General features: G+C 46.5%; 1 protein-coding gene across 6 annotated transcripts in view; it reads right to left on the bottom strand.

Moving 5' to 3' along the window:
- Positions 1-15,697, bottom strand: part of stab1 (stabilin 1) — a 271,384-nt gene that overhangs the window by 129,889 nt on the left and 125,798 nt on the right. For all 6 annotated transcript variants that reach the window (XM_070895414.1, XM_070895415.1, XM_070895416.1 and 3 more), the window contains 2 exons: positions 13,538-13,674; positions 10,210-10,321 (listed from right to left, as the gene is read on the bottom strand). In XM_070895414.1, the coding sequence (XP_070751515.1) occupies positions 10,210-10,321; positions 13,538-13,674 (249 nt within the window). The remainder of the gene's footprint in view (positions 1-10,209; positions 10,322-13,537; positions 13,675-15,697) is intronic.

The raw sequence follows: 15,697 nt of genomic DNA, 5'->3' as shown, positions 1-15,697 counted from the left end.
TACGCTCCAGGGTTGACCGTCTCAGTTCGATTCCGGCCTTGGGTGAATGTGCGGAGTCTGTTGTGGCTGGTGGCTGTCTTGTTGGGAGTAGCAGTGACCATTTCAGGAATTGCAAGTCCATTTTTATTGAACAAGTCCATGATGGAAATTCCAGGTTCACCTCAAGTCCACTGAAGGCTGCTGGTAGGTTGGTTGGTCATCGACGGTTTCTTCATCCGACTGCTCTGGCTCGTCTGTGTGCCTCAGCTTTGTTTGATCCATGTGTTTCCTGCAAGTTTGCCCATTCTTGAGCTTAATAACAAATACTCTGTTGCCCTCCTTGGCCATGACCGTACCAGCGATCCATTTGCGACCCTGGCCATAATTCAACACATACACAGGATCATTAACAGAAATCTCGCATGACACAGTTGCGCGATCGTGGTATCCTTGTTGACTCTGTCTTCTGTATTCAACATGATTACTTAAATCCAGGGTGTTCAAAAGATAACTTGGTCTTAAGACCTCTTTTCATCATGAGTTCAACAGGCGAGACCCCTGTGAGTGTGTGGGGTCTTGTCCTGTAACTCAGCAGTATGCAAGACAAACGGGTCTGTAGTGACCCTTGGGTTACTCTCCTCATGCTTTGCTTGATAATTTGTACTGCACGTTCTGCTTGCCCCTTGGATGCAGGCTTGAACGGTGCTGACCTTACATGTTTTATACCATTAAGTTTTATAAACTCCTGAAACTCCTGACTGGTGAAGCACGACCCATTGTCGCTCACCACTATGTCAGGCAGCCCATATGTCGCGAACATGACATTGAGATTCTCTATGGTTGCCGTGGACGTACTGGATGACATGATTATGCATTCTATCCACTTCGAATAAGTATCCACCACCACTAAAAACATCTTGCCCAGGAAGGGACCTGCAAAATCTACATGGATCCTGGACCAAGGTTTGGATGGCCATGACCATAGACTCAGCGGCGATTCCGCTGGTGCTTTGCTGAGCTGCATGCAGGTGTTGCACTGATGCACGCATGCTTCCAGCTCAGAATCAATTCCTGGCCACCATACGTGGGACCTGGCGATGTCCTTCATCAACTATACCAGGATGTGTGCTGTTTAACTCACGCACAAACTTCTCTCTCCCTTGCTTAGGCATTACAACTCGATTTCCCCACAATATGCAATCTGTTTGAAAAGACAGTTCACCCTTGCGATGAATGTATGGTTTGGCCTCTTCGCACATTTGCTTAGGTATGGCAGACCAATCCTCTTTGAGGATGCAACCCTTTAACCACTGATAATAGCAGGTCCTGGCTGGTCTAGGTCTTAACTTGTTGAGCCGTGACAGGGGTACCTTCACTCTCAAGAGCATCCATGATTAACATTAAATCTGCCGGTTGTGGCGTTTCCACCTCCGGTGTGGGCAACGGCAACCAGCTCAAAGCATCGGCACAATTCTCTGTGCCAGGTCTGTGGCGAATGACATAATCATAGGCAGATAATGTCAGCGCCCACCTTTGGATGCGGGATGAAGCTCTGGTATTGATGATACCTTTGCTCTCGGAAAACAATGAAATGAGCGGCTTGTGATCGGTCTCTAATTCAAACCTCAGACCAAACAGGTATTGATGCATCTTTTTAACATAGTACACACACGCTAAAGCTTCTTTTTCTACCATACTGTAGGCTCTTTCTGCTTTTGACAAACTTTTGGATGCATACCCGACTCAATGGCTTGTTGTAACACGCAACCATTCAATATGACGATGCGTCACAGGCCAAAACTAAACGTTTACATGGGTCATAATGTACCAGCAGCTTGTTCGAGCAAAGCAGATTGGTTGCTTTCCTGAAAGCTCTGTCTTACAATGCACCCAACATCCAGTTGTTGTCTTTTCTCAATAGCATGTGCAGTGGTTCCAGTAAGGTGCTCAATTTTGGTAGGAAGTTACCAAAGTAGTTGAGTAGACCCAGGAATGAACGAAGCTCTGTCATGTTCTGTGCCGCTCTGCCTAACGCCGAATCAATCGCATTTACAGTACTTGCCGAGGTACAGTTCTTCACCGATATTTGCTTTAAACTCCTGTCCGTCGTCATACATGATTGAGCGACCTGGATGGCCTTTTTTAAAGCCAACTCTTCCACCGCCAGAAGTTTGTGCAGGATCACCTCGTGGTTGATACCGGTAACGAAGAAGTCCCACAGCATGTCTGCCAACACCGTCCTGAACTTGCACAGTCCCGCTAGACGTCTCAGGTCGGCAACGAATTCCGCCGCACTCTGGCCCTCCAATCGAACGTGTGTATAAAACCTGTATCTCGAGATGATGATGCCGTCGTCTGGCTTGAGATGCTCCCGTATCAATGTACACAGCTCCTCGTACGTTTTCTCTGTTGGATTACTAGGCATGAGTAGATTCTTTATCAGACCGTAGATTTTTGAACTGCACACAGAGAGGAACACGGCCTGGTGCCAATCTGCATCGTTGACCCCCTTCATTTTGTCGGCCACGAAGTACTGGTTTTCAAATGGTTCACAAAGTCTGCCCAATCTTCTCCCTTCACGAATCGCTCTAAAAATCCAATCGTGCTCATTTTGCAAACAAAGGTTCTTGTATTCTCGTCGCCAAATGTTATGTATGCAATAAAGGTACAAACTGAGTACTGTTTAACTGAGCAAGGTACAACCTTGCTTCTGCTTTATTACGGCCCAAAGTGCCTGACTCACAAAATGGCTGGCCTTTTATGCCAGAGCAGCACCATGTGCGTGCTGCTCAGTGGCCTCCAACAATGACACCATCTGGTGGCTACAAACAGCATGTACATATATGACAATATGACAACCCCTTCATCTCAGGAATCAACTTAAATGAACCTTCTCTGAACTGCCTCCAATGCAAGTATATCCTTCCAGGCCAACATCCCCAGCATTGAAGCGCTGACCACATTTGATCAGCTCCACTGGGCAGGCCACACTGTTCACATGCCAGAGACTCCCAAAGAAGTGCTCTATTCGGAACTCCTTCACGGCAAGCAAGCCAAAGGTGGCCAGAGGAAACGTTACAAGGACACCCTCAAAGATTCCCTGATAAACTGCAACATCCTCACTGACACCTGGGAGTCCCTGGCCAAAGACCACTCTAAGTGGAGGAAGTGCATCCGGGAGGGCGCTGAGCACCTCGAGTCTCATCGTCAAGCGCAGACAGTGGAAAGAGCGTGTGGCAAATCTGTCCCACCACTCTTTCTCTCAACGACTATCTGTCCCAACTGTGACAGGGACTGTGGTTCTCGTATTGGACTGTTCAGCCACCTAAGGACTCATTTTAAGAGTGGAAGCAAGTCTTCCTCGACTGCGAGGGACTGCCTATGATGATGATCCTTCCTTAAATACGGAGACCAAAACTTTACGCAGTACTCCAGGTGTGGTCTCACCAACACCCTACATAGTTGAAGCAGGACTTCCCTGCTTTTATATTTCATTCCCTTGCAATAAAGGCCAACATTTCATTTGCCATTCTGATTACTTGCTGCACCTGCATGCTAACTTTTTGTGATTCACATACAAGAACCCCCAGATCCCTCTGTACTGCAGCATTTTGTAATCTGTCCCCATTTAAATAATAATTTGCTACCAAAGTGGTTAACATTTTCCCACATTATGGTCCATCTGCCAAAGTTTTGCCCACTCATTGAGCCTATCTATATCCCTTTGTAGATTCTTTGCATCCTCCTCACAACTTGCTTTCCCACCTATCTTTGTAACATCAGCAAATTTGGCTACGTTACACTCGGTCCCTTCATCCAAATCATTAATATAAATTGTAAGCAGTTGAGGACCCAGCACTGATCACTGTGGCACCCCACTAGTTAAAGTTTGCCAACCTGAAAATGCATGCTAATATATTACTCTAACCCCGTGAGCTCTTATCATGTGCAGTAACCTTTTATGTGGCACCTTATTGAATACTTTCTGGAAATCCAAATACACGACATCTACTGGTTCCCCTTTATCCACTCTGCACATTACATCCTCAAAGAACTCCAGCAAGTTTGTCAAACATGATTTCTGTTTCATAAAACCATGCTGACTCTGCTTGACTGTATTATGATTTTCTAAATGTCCTGCTACTACTTCCTTAATGATGGACTCCAGCATTTTCCCAATCACTCATGTTAGGCTAACTGGTCTATAGTTTCCTGCTTTCTGTGTCCCTCCTTTTTTAAATAGGGGTGTTACATTTGCAGTTTTCCAGTCATAGAAACATAGAAAATAGGTGCAGGAGTAGGCCATTCAGCCCTTCAAGCCTGCACCACTATTCAATAAGATCATGGCTGATCCTTCACCTCAGTACCCCTTTCCTGCTTTCTCGTCATACCCCTTGATCCCTTTAGCCTTATCTCTCACTCTTGAATATATCCAATGAACTGGCATCAACAACTTTCTGCGGTAGGGAATTCCACAGGTTAACAACTCTCTGAGTGAAGAAGTTTCGCCTCATCTCAGTCCTAAATGGCTTACCCCTTATCTTTAGACTGGTTCTGGACTTCCCCAACATCGGAAACATTCTTCCTGCATCTAACCTGTCCAGTCCCGTCAGAATTTTATATGTTTCTATGAGATCCCCTCTCATCCTTCTAAACTCCAGTGAATACAGGCCCAGTCGATCCAGTCTCTCCTCATATGTCAGTCCAGCCATCCCGGGAATCAGTCTGGTGAACCTTCGCTGCACTCCCTCAATAGCAAGAACGTCTTTCCTCAGATTAGGAGACCAAAACTGAACACAATATTCCAGGTGAGGCCTCACCAAGGCCCTGTACAACTGCAGTAAGGTCTCCCTGCTCCTATACTCAAATCCCCTATCTATGAAGGCCAACATACCATTTGCCTTCTTCACCGCCTGCTGTACCTGCATGCCAACTTTCAATGACTGATGTACCATTACACCCAGGTCTCGTTGCAACTCCTCTTTTCCTAATCTGCTGCCATTCAGATAATATTCTGCCTTCGTGTTTTTGCCCCCAAATTGGATAACTTCACATTTATCCACATTATACTGCATCTGCCTTGCATTTGCCCACTCACCTAACCTATCCAAGTCACCCTGCAGCCTCTTAGCGTCCTCCTCACAACTCACACCGCCATCCAGTTTAGTGTCATCTGCAAACATGGAGATATTACATTCAATTCCTTCATCTAAATCATTAATGTATATTGTAAATAGCTGGTGTCCCAGCACTGAGCCCTGCGGCACCCCACTAGTCACTGCTGCCATTCTGAAAAGGACCCGTTTATCCCGATTCTCTACTTCCTGTCTGACAACCAGTTCTCGATCCACGTCAGTATATTACCCCCAATAGTATGTGCTTTAATTTTGCACACCAATCTCTTGTGTGGTACCTTGTCAAAAACCTTTTGAAAGTCCAAATACATCACATCCACTGGTTCTCCCTTGTCCACTCTACTAGTTACATCCTCAAAAAATTCCGGAAATTTGTCAAGCATGATTTCCCTTTCATAAATCCATGCTGACTTGGACCGATCCTGTCACTGCTTTCCAAATGTGCTGCTATTTCATCTTTAATAATTGATTCCAACATTTTCCCCGCTACTGATGTCAGGCGAACCAGTCTATAATTACCTGTTTTCTCTCTCCCTCCTTTTTTAAAAAGTGGTGTTACATTAGCTACCCTCCAGTCCATAGGGAATAATCCAGAGTCAATAGACTGTTGGAAAATGATCACCAATGCATCCACTATTTCTAGGGCCACTTCCTTAAGTACTTTGGGATTGAGACTATCAGGCCCCGGGGATTTATCGGCCTTCAATCCCATCAATTTCCCGAACACAATTTCCCGCCTAATAAGAATATCCTTCAGTTCCTCCTTCTCACTAGACCCTCGGTCCCCTAGTACTTCCGGAAGGATATTTGTGTCTTCCTTCGTAAAGACAGAACCAAAGTATTTGTTCAACTGGTCTGTCATTTCTTTTTTCCCCATTATAAATTCACCAGAATCTGACTGTAAGAGACCTACATTTGTCTTCACTAATCTTTTTCTCTTCACATATTTATAGAAGCTTTTGCAGTCAGTTTTTATGTTCCCCGCAGGCTTCCTTTCATACTCTATTTCCCCCCTCCTAGTTAAACCCTTTGTCCTCCTCTGCTGAATTCTAAATTTCTCCCAGTCCTCAGGTTTGCTGCTTTTTCTGGCCAATTTATATGCCTCTTCCTTGGATTTAACACTATCCTTAATTTTCCTTGTTAGCCACGGTTGAGCCACCTTCCCCATTTTATTTGTACTCCAAACAGGGATGAACAATTGTTAAAGCTCATCCATGTGATCCTTAAATGTTTGCCATTGCCTATCCACCATCAACTCTTTAAGTATCATTTGCCAATCTATTCTAGCCAATTCACGTCTCATACCATCGAAGTTACCTTTCCTTAAGTTCAGGATCCTAGTCTCTGAGTTAACTGTGTCACTCTCCATCTTAATAAAGAATTCGACCATATTATGGCCATTCTTCCCCAAGGGGCCTCGCACAACAAGATTGTTAATTAGTCCGCTGGGACCTCTCCAGAATCCAGGGAAGTTTGGTAGATTACAAGCAATGCATCCACTATCTCTGCAGCCACTTCTTTTAAGACCCTAGGATACAGGCCATCTTTAGTCCCATTAGTTTGCCTAGTACATTATTTCTAGTGATAATGATTGTTTTACGTTACCACCGCGGCCCCCCCGCCCACCAATAGCTCCTTATCAATTATTGAGATGTTTTTAGTGTCTTCTACTGTGAAGACCAATGCAAAATATTTGTTCAAAGTCTCTGCCATTGTCCTGTTTCTCATTCTTAATTCCCCAGTCTCATTCTCTGAGGGACCAACATTTACTTTAGCTACTTGCTTCCTTTGTATATACCTGTATAAGCTCTTACTCTTTGTTTTTATATTTCTTGCTAGTTTACTCTCGTATGCTATCTTCTCTGTCTTTATTATTTCTTTAGTCGTGCTTTGCTGGTTTCTAAAAATTGCCCAATTCTCTGGCCTACCACCGTTCTTCGCAAGATTATATGCATTTGTTTTCAATTTGATACCATCCTTTACTTCCTTAGTTAGCCTGGGATGATTCATCCTTTTCTTAAGAGTCTTTGTTTTTGTTTCTCACTGGAATTGCAGCTTGCACACAGCAGCATTTTGCCAACACAATTGACTTTGCATGGTTTGATGTGGTGAGCTCCTTTTACTAATGCATACCCTACTCACATGGGCCAGGTGCAGAGAGCAAACTGCATGCACGGTCTGGATATGTGGTGATCCAGCGGCTCTTAAAGGGTTGTTCACATTTAAAGGGGAACTGCACTGAAGAGCTGCTAGAAAGTTTTGGTGACTGGGGAGAATGGGTCTCAGTCGGAGTAGGAACAGGAACAGGACTGTTCCATTTGAAAATAATATCCACAAAGTATTGAACCAGGAGGTGCAGCAAAAAATGGTCACCACCCTTGGAGCACAGACATACTCCTTTCATGGATAGAAGTGTTAGGGCAAGCTAAGATACACTGGGCAAACTTGCCTTGCAGAGTATTAGGGAGGATAAAATTAATTAATGTTATTTCAACTGTATTGTGTGAGTTCACTTGAGATGGGGCAAAATAAGGTAGCAGCAGAGGATGGATTGGTAACTGAGTGATGGTCTGGACCCCCAACAAAAATGCTAGCTGCTGGGATAAATCATAAATAATAAAGGGGGCCAATGGGCCACTTCCAAAAATTGTTTCAGGTTGGTGGTGCCAACAAGCCCGCTAGTGGGTGCCCAGCATCACATTTCCCATCACCCCTCTTCTGGCGAATGCCCCCATATTGGGAGGGCACCCACCTGAATTATTAAAATGAGGGTACTTCCCTCGATCCTGGATGCTTTGGCGGAATAAGGGACGGAGTTTTCCAGCGGATGCTCCCTGGCACTTATGCCAGGGTCACAATATGAAACAGCTCAGTGCCTAAATTCCGATCTGGGCCAAGGCGGAATCCCAACAGACCTTCATTTGGAGGACCAAAAAGTGGGGTAGAACCCACAGGGATTTTGCCCTGTTAGCACTGCAGCAAGAAATTCAAGTGTAGGGGCGTGACTGAATGCTCACCCCCTTTGCCTAGATGATGTGCTCGGGGATTTCCCGAGCCATACCAGGAATTTCACCCATTACATCCTCAGTAGGTCTCAACGGAACTCTCGCCAGCAGAGAGGCTCCAGAAAAATCCCCAAAACTCTCCCAGAACCTGGTTTGATGTAAGCTGTTTAAAGGCTGCCTTTATCATCAGCCCAGGAAAGGCCTCGGGTACCTCAGGCAGAGCTGTCATGGGGTGCACCGCCTTGCAAAGGCTTTTCGGGGTTGGGTGCCACTGAAGCACCTAGCGGACTACCCCCAAGATTCAAATGTCCCCATAATTTGGGGTGGGATCTACCTCTTCGGGCATGGGCAACCGGGAATTCTGCTCCGCTGCACTTCCAGAGGAGCAGGATTCCTGAATTTCAGCCCTATTGGGCTGGAATTTTGGCTTGTTGCTGTTCTGTTTTCACAACAGAGGGGCGGCAATAAGCACTTCTGGGCGAGCAGGCCAGTTTCCAGCGCCCCGCTGGACTTTTCGGTGTCCGTTTCAGCGGGGCGTGGAGCATTACCGCCCGGAAGAGGTGAGCCGGTGCGCATCGCCCCTATCGCGTCACCCACTCGATTTTTGGCTGCCACCTGATATCTATAGCACTTTGTGCTGGGACCACCTGTGAAAGTGGGCGGTCCGAGCTGTCGGGGCTGCAGTAAGGTAAGTAATATCGACCTCAGGTAAGTATGATAGTTTTTTATTTTAATTTTTTTTGCGATTTATGTTGTGATGGTGTGAGGTGTTTATTGGGAATATTTTGGTGTTTTTCTTTCTCCCCAGGCCTCTCACGGAGTGCTCTGAGGCCGCCTGTTTAGCTTGGGATTTTCAGTTGCTCAGCCGGACTAGCGCCGTAAGAGAGGTGTGCAACGCCTCCCTAAGCGCTCCGCCCCACACTCAGGGCCCAGTTGTCGAATTTTGCTGACTGAGGCGCAAACTGTTCCTGGGCGCAAACTTTACTGCCCCGCCACCATTACCGCCCCAAAATGAGCAGATCCAAAAATCTAGACCTTTATGTTTTGTGAACAAAAGAGGGAGTTAATTTTCGCTATTTTACTCCAAAGAACTGCTAACAAATAGTGGTGGTGAGTTATGGCTGTTTGTTCATGGAGGTGAAAGACCCGTAACTGATGAGCACTATAGACATCAGTGACTTATGAGGGTTTTTGGCACAAGATAAAAAGTTCTCAAGGAGTTCATTGCTGGCTAGACATTGACACGAGTGCAATAGCAATCATGTGGGCAGTGAAACTATCAACCATACTCACAAAATAAAACCCTGTAAACTATAAAACTCCTTTATACTGCGGCCTGTTAATCCATTCACCTTCAAATGCTGTCCATACAGCAATCGCCACTGATGCAAATGGTAGCTGAGTAAATACAAATGGATGATCCAAAGACATTTTATAGCCACATTGGGCATTGTCATGCCTACCAGCTGAACATTCCTATTAAGTGATCAGATTCCAGATTCTAACACATTCACAGTCCAAATTATTCAGTCACCTCTGTAAATGACAAAACTTCTTTCTATTCGCCACCAAAGTACATCAACGTAAAAATACAATTTACCTTTTGGTATATGCTGCACTGCACTGGATAAATTCTTTCTTACTGTAATTTTATCATTCAGGAATCCTTGTAAATTTGTTAAGAGAAAACACAGTAGGAGATGGCGGTTGACCCAAGTCAGGACTTAGTAAGTAATGTGGGAAAGATTCCTGACAAGCATAGTTTCTTGGCAACAATGAAAGGCTGGGAAGGATGCATGGAGAGAAAGGTAAAACTAAACCTTACTGCATGTACAACCACAGCGCAACATCTCTCTCGAATAAATTCATCAATCATGTCTTATTCTAATTAAGCCGTATACCTCAAATTTACTCATTGTTGATAAAGTAACCTTTTTGCTTAAAAGCTTTGTCTCTGAAAATTGTTCTAAGTTTAAAATGACCAAGGCATGTGGGGGAGGGGGGGTGGTGGATGATATATTAGTCTTTCTTGGCAAGAATTTTTAACTACGTCACATGTTAAACATGAAATGCAAAGATCATCTACTTACCCCATTTTCATTCTTGATTGGCAAATTGATTAATATGTTCATAGTTGAAATGTTGTGTCCTTCATATTCTTTTAAGTCATCGATGGTAAGTCCACCCATAATAAAATGTGACCTATAGGTACCAAGTGCTAGAATTACAGCAGCTGCAAATTTGCTTTGTTTCCCCTTCTGAGACAGAACTGAAAATCACAGCTCCAGAAAGCCCCAAGTACCAGTAATAAGCCTGAAAATAATTAGCAATAAAATAAAAACTCAGTGGGGTAGAAATTGCCCTCCCCCGGAAATGGGACACATCTATCGTTTTTGAAGTGTTCTGGTGGCCTATCTGACGAAATCCAGTTCCTCGGGATTTTTTTTCCAGCGGGGCGGAAGTGCATCATGGGGGTGGACGTAGGAGCGGAATGGAATATCTGAGGCTGTCAGTCATCAGCGCCGCACTGATGACATCATTACGCTGGCGCATCACAACATCTCGCCCATTCAGTTAAAGGGGAGGGCCGCTGCGAACTCTGCAGAGTTTTCAGTTAAATCCATTGGACCACCAGGGAGGGTTTCGGCCAGGGGGTGCCAGGCTGCCTGTTGGCGGCCCGGACGAACCTGGGGGCATAATTGTTGGACCGACCAATGCGCCCTCCCCTTTAAGGGCGGCCACGTCGCCATTTTACAGAGAGTGTAACTACAGCAAAATTTGCCGGCGGTGCCAATCCGGCAGGGCAATTTTGCGAGGGGGGCCAGATGGTAAGGGGTCGACGCGTGCACGCCGCGGCGGGAAAACGGGCGGAGCGGTCCCGGACACCGCTCCTGAGGAAGGGCAATTTCTAAAAGGGCGGCCCCTCCACGGAGAGTCGGCGGCCATTCCGCGCTGCCCCATGGCCACCACTTTCTGGTGGTGAGAGGCTTTATCGGAAGGGGCAATTTCGGCCCCAATATTTTTTTACGATACCAGACCAGATCTTGTGCTCTTTGTTGTCTGCTGTGTTCTTTCATTGCATTCTCTTCTTCAGTAAAAGGAGGATAGAGATGTTTAAACTACCAGTGACCTGATTATGAATGTAAACAGGACTTTGAATGAAGCTGAATTGTTGACTTTGCCACTGTGAATTATTGCGATTGAATCATGCAGTAAATCAAATGTCACACAGCTATTTGTTTTACCAGTTCACATCACATTACTGTAACTGATCATTTACTGTATTTGTTATATTGCCAGTGAATGCGAGTTCATATTCCCTCAAATAAAAGTTTTAGTACGCATATTAAAAGCTATTAAAAGTGTATGGTTAAATTACAGTGAGTATAATCCCACTAATTCTTTGTTGAAAAAGTATTACTCAATAATCCACAAATTTCAGTTACAAATGCTAGTCAGTTTTACAAGGCTAATTGGAATATTTCAGCTTGAAAAGCAACACTGATTTTAAAAGTACAAGGGTTGTGAATATGGATCTGTAAAGATTAGTCAGTTGCACAAGCATTGTAACTGTGTAGATAGCTGTGTAGATTCACAGCATGAATAGAGCTATCTCCTTTAGAACAGTGAATCTATTGTTTGAAACATGTCTTTAGTGCACTGGCAGTTAATTTGTCAACAAGGTGCTGTACATTACAAAGCTTGGTCCAATTCATTCAAGTGGGAAACATTCTGAGATGTAGCCACATATAAATTGATGCCCGGTCTTCCACGGCTCTTTGTTAACAATTCCAGTTGCCACAACTACCTAGTAAATGAAGGTTTGAATCAGCTTTGCATACATGAATAGATAGCAAAGCAGTTTAATTGTGAGAGTGTTGGCTAGACTGGTAGTAAAGATGCTCACGTCTGGGTAGTCAAAGAATTGATTGCCCCATCATGTTCAAGTCAATTGGCCACATCCAGGAGGTTTACTGAATAGCCCTAATATACTTGGTTTTGCAGTTGGGCTTTCCTATTACTTTAGTTGCAAATACATTGAAATCAAGTGGAGAGTTGCATTACTATTTTAACTAAGCCGGTAAAAGTGAGACTTCGTTAAGGTTGTGATCTGGCAGTAGACTTCATAGAATCATAGAATGGTTACAGCACGGAAGGCCATTCGGCCCGTTGAGCTCGTGCCAGCTCCTTGCAAGAGCACTTCAGCGAGTCCCACTCCCCCGCCCTTTCTCTGTAGCCCTGCAATTTTTTTTCTTTCAGGCACTTATCAAACTCCCTTTTGAAAGCCGTGATTAAGTCTATCTCCACCACCCTTTCAGGCAGTGCATTCCAGATTCTAACTACACGCTGCATAAAAATGTTTTTTCTTATGTCACCTTTGGTTCTTTTGCCAATCATTTTAAATCTGTGTCCTCTGGTCCTCGATACTTCTGCCAATAGGAACAGTTTCTCTCGATCTACTCTGCCCATACTCCTCATGATTTTGAGCCACAGTTACAGGGCGGGGGAGTGGGACTAGCTGAAGTGCTCTTGCAAGGAGCCGGTATGGGTTCAATGGCCAAATGGCCTTCTTCCATGCTGTGACCATGATTTGCAGCGTGTCAGCTCCGGTCTAACACTTGGCTCTAACACAATGCTACAGAACCCACTGCATGCAGATTTATGAAGCACATCAGCTCGATTGCTACATTTATCTGCTGGCACAAACCCAATCTCTGTGGTCACCAAACATCAAGTATTAAATGTGTGGGCCTTGGAGCACCAGTCACTCTTCCTGGATGCTCCAACTTCCTTCGAATCATGGAAAGCCACCGCCCCCCTCCGCCCCACTACAATTCCTTTGCACCTGCACACATGTGGCACATGACATATGATATGTGTAGATTACGACCCGGGCCGACATCTGCTCACGGGGCAGAAGTTAAAGGGGAGGTGGGGAACGCCATGCACTGCTATCTTAACGGTTTGGCCAACTCACAGGTCGGTTTGGCGATTTCTTTTGTTGCGTGGTCCGGGCCGCCTTCGTGCAGCTTGGCACTTCACTTTGGCTGCTGGGCTATGGCCACGGTATCACGCCGCCCTGGTGACCTAGTGGAGGCCATCAGAGGCCCGGCAGAGTGCGCAGTGACCCTCCCCTTTAACCGAAGGGGAGGAGGGTTGAAATGCGTCAGCGGTACGCGAAGCATCCGCGTAACGCTGCTGATCGTGCCCCAGAACCCACCCCTAGAGTAAGTGGAGCGGCGAGATTGCACTCCACTTCCTTTGAGGGGTGGTAACTGCAATTTCACAGCCAGCCACAGGAAGTTCCGCCCCGAATCGATTACCGCCCCCAATCGGGGCACTGGGGAATTTCTCCCTCTAGAATGTGAACAATAAAGAAAAATAAGGCAGAGCACTATCTTTGAACGTGTATCTTACTTGACTATGACTGGTAGACTGTCCTGTTGTTCCCAAGATTCTATGTCAGCCTTATCCATATTGCTTATGGCTGTCTCTGATGGCACGAGAACAGTCACATTAGCTCCTGCTTTGAATTCCATTCTATGCAAGGATTTCTGTTTCAGAGAGCAAAGGGAAAATAATTCAGCCTGCAATCTTCCCATGTACTAAAAGCATTATTACAAAATCATAGTACAATTGCTACATTTTTGGATTTTACACAAATACGTCTCTTGTGTTCAGCTTCAAAGACCATTCCCATAAGTGAACCATTGTTCCTGATGAACCGAAGTGCAACTTTACGCAATTTCTGGCAATGTAGCGAGCCTAGTGCTCAAGTAGAACCCCTTGTGCTGTATTTAGCTTACTGGATATGTCACTTACCCTCTTGTAACCTCCTAGTCTTGGGAAAGTGGCACAATAAACATTCAATCAGACCAGGGTTCAGGTTAAAAACTACAGATCAGGTTTATTACAAGTAAGAGATAAGCAGTAGCAATAGGCAATACAGCAGATTACAGAACAGATTACCTGCAAGTCCTGAATATTAAAAAATACCAAAACTAGGTGATCCTTCACTAATTCTCTCAGCAATAGTAGGGCTGGATTGGAGCCCATAACATAATTTATACAAGGGCTACGATGAAATCTTCAGCCCAAGAATGAAAAACTGGGCAAAACTTTGCATATATTTTCCATCCACGGTGAAGTTTAACCAGTAACAAATCAAGGATATAATATTTCACACTTGCATCAGGTTGTCAAATAGCCACAGAATTTAACATGCAGTAGATGCTTGCATGTCGGGAGTGAGGCGGGGGTAGGGTGCAGGTGTATACCTTATGCACCCATTGAAATTAACACATAAGATCATAGGAACTGCTAGATGAAAAGACCAAGGTACATTGAGTTTGCCTTCAACCATCTGGCATGATAATGGAGTTGTTGATTAATCATAGCAATTAATCTCTATTAATAAGTCTACAACAGACCCAGGTATGACACAAGAAAAACCCCAGTGGTGGAGAGCTTTTGGAAACATAGCTCCATAGTCACCTTTTTACTCCCAAGCATGTTACACTTACCTGGGATATAAAGAAAAAGATGGAAAGACTTGGATTTATATCGCTTCTTTCACGACTACCGAACATCTCAAAGCACTTTACAGCTAATGAAGTACTTTTGGAGTGTAGTCACTGTTGTAATATAGGAAATGTGGCATCCAAGTGCACAAGCAAGCACGGGGGGGTGGGGGGGCAGGGAGAGAGAGAGAGGCTGGGGGGAGGGGGAAGGGGAGAGAGAGGATGGGGGGGAGAGAGAGAGCTGGGGGGGGGGGAAAGAGAGGCTGGGGGGAGGGGGAAGGGAGAGAGAGGCTGGGGGGGAAGAGAGCGAGGCTGGGGGGAAGAGAGCGAGGCTGGGGGGGAAGAGAGCGAGGCTGGGGGGGAAGAGAGCGAGGCTGGGGGGGAGAGAGTGAGGCTGGGGGGGAGAGAGTGAGGCTGGGGGGAGAGAGTGAGGCTGGGGGGGAGAGAGCTGAGGCTGGGGGGGAAGAGAGCGAGGCTGGGGGGGAAGAGAGCGAGGCTGGGGGGAAGAGAGCGAGGCTGGGGGGGAAGAGAGCGAGGCTGGGGGGGAAGAGAGCGAGGCTGGGGGGGAAGAGAGCGAGGCTGGGGAGGGGGAGAGAGCGAGGCTGGGGGGGGGAGAGAGCGAGGCTGGGGGGGGGGGGGAGAGAGCGAGGCTGGGGGGGGGAGAGAGCGAGGCTGGGGGGGGAGAGAGCGAGCTGGGGGGGGGGAGAGAGCGAGGCTGGGGGGGGAGAGAGCGAGGCTGGGGGGGGAGAGAGCGAGGCTGGGGGGGGAGAGAGCGAGGCTGGGGGGGGAGAGAGCGAGGCTGGGGGGGGGAGAGAGCGAGGCTGGGGGGGAGAGAGCGAGGCTGGGGGGGGGAGAGAGCGAGGCTGGGGGGGGGAGAGAGCGAGGCTGGGGGGAAGAGGGGGAGAGAGCGAGGCTGGGGGGGAGAGAGCGGCTCAGGCTGGGGGGGGAGAGAGCGAGGCTGGGGGGGAGAGAGCGAGGCTGGGGGGGGGGGGGGAAGAGAGGTTGGGGGGAGAGAGAGAGAGGGAGAGACTGGGAGAGAGAGAAGGCTGGGGGGAGG

This window comes from Pristiophorus japonicus, chromosome 12 (genome assembly GCF_044704955.1).
Source record: "Pristiophorus japonicus isolate sPriJap1 chromosome 12, sPriJap1.hap1, whole genome shotgun sequence".
NCBI lineage: Eukaryota > Metazoa > Chordata > Chondrichthyes > Pristiophoridae > Pristiophorus > Pristiophorus japonicus.
The sequence above is the reverse complement of the archived record's forward strand: the minus strand, read 5'-3'. Positions and strand labels throughout refer to the sequence as shown.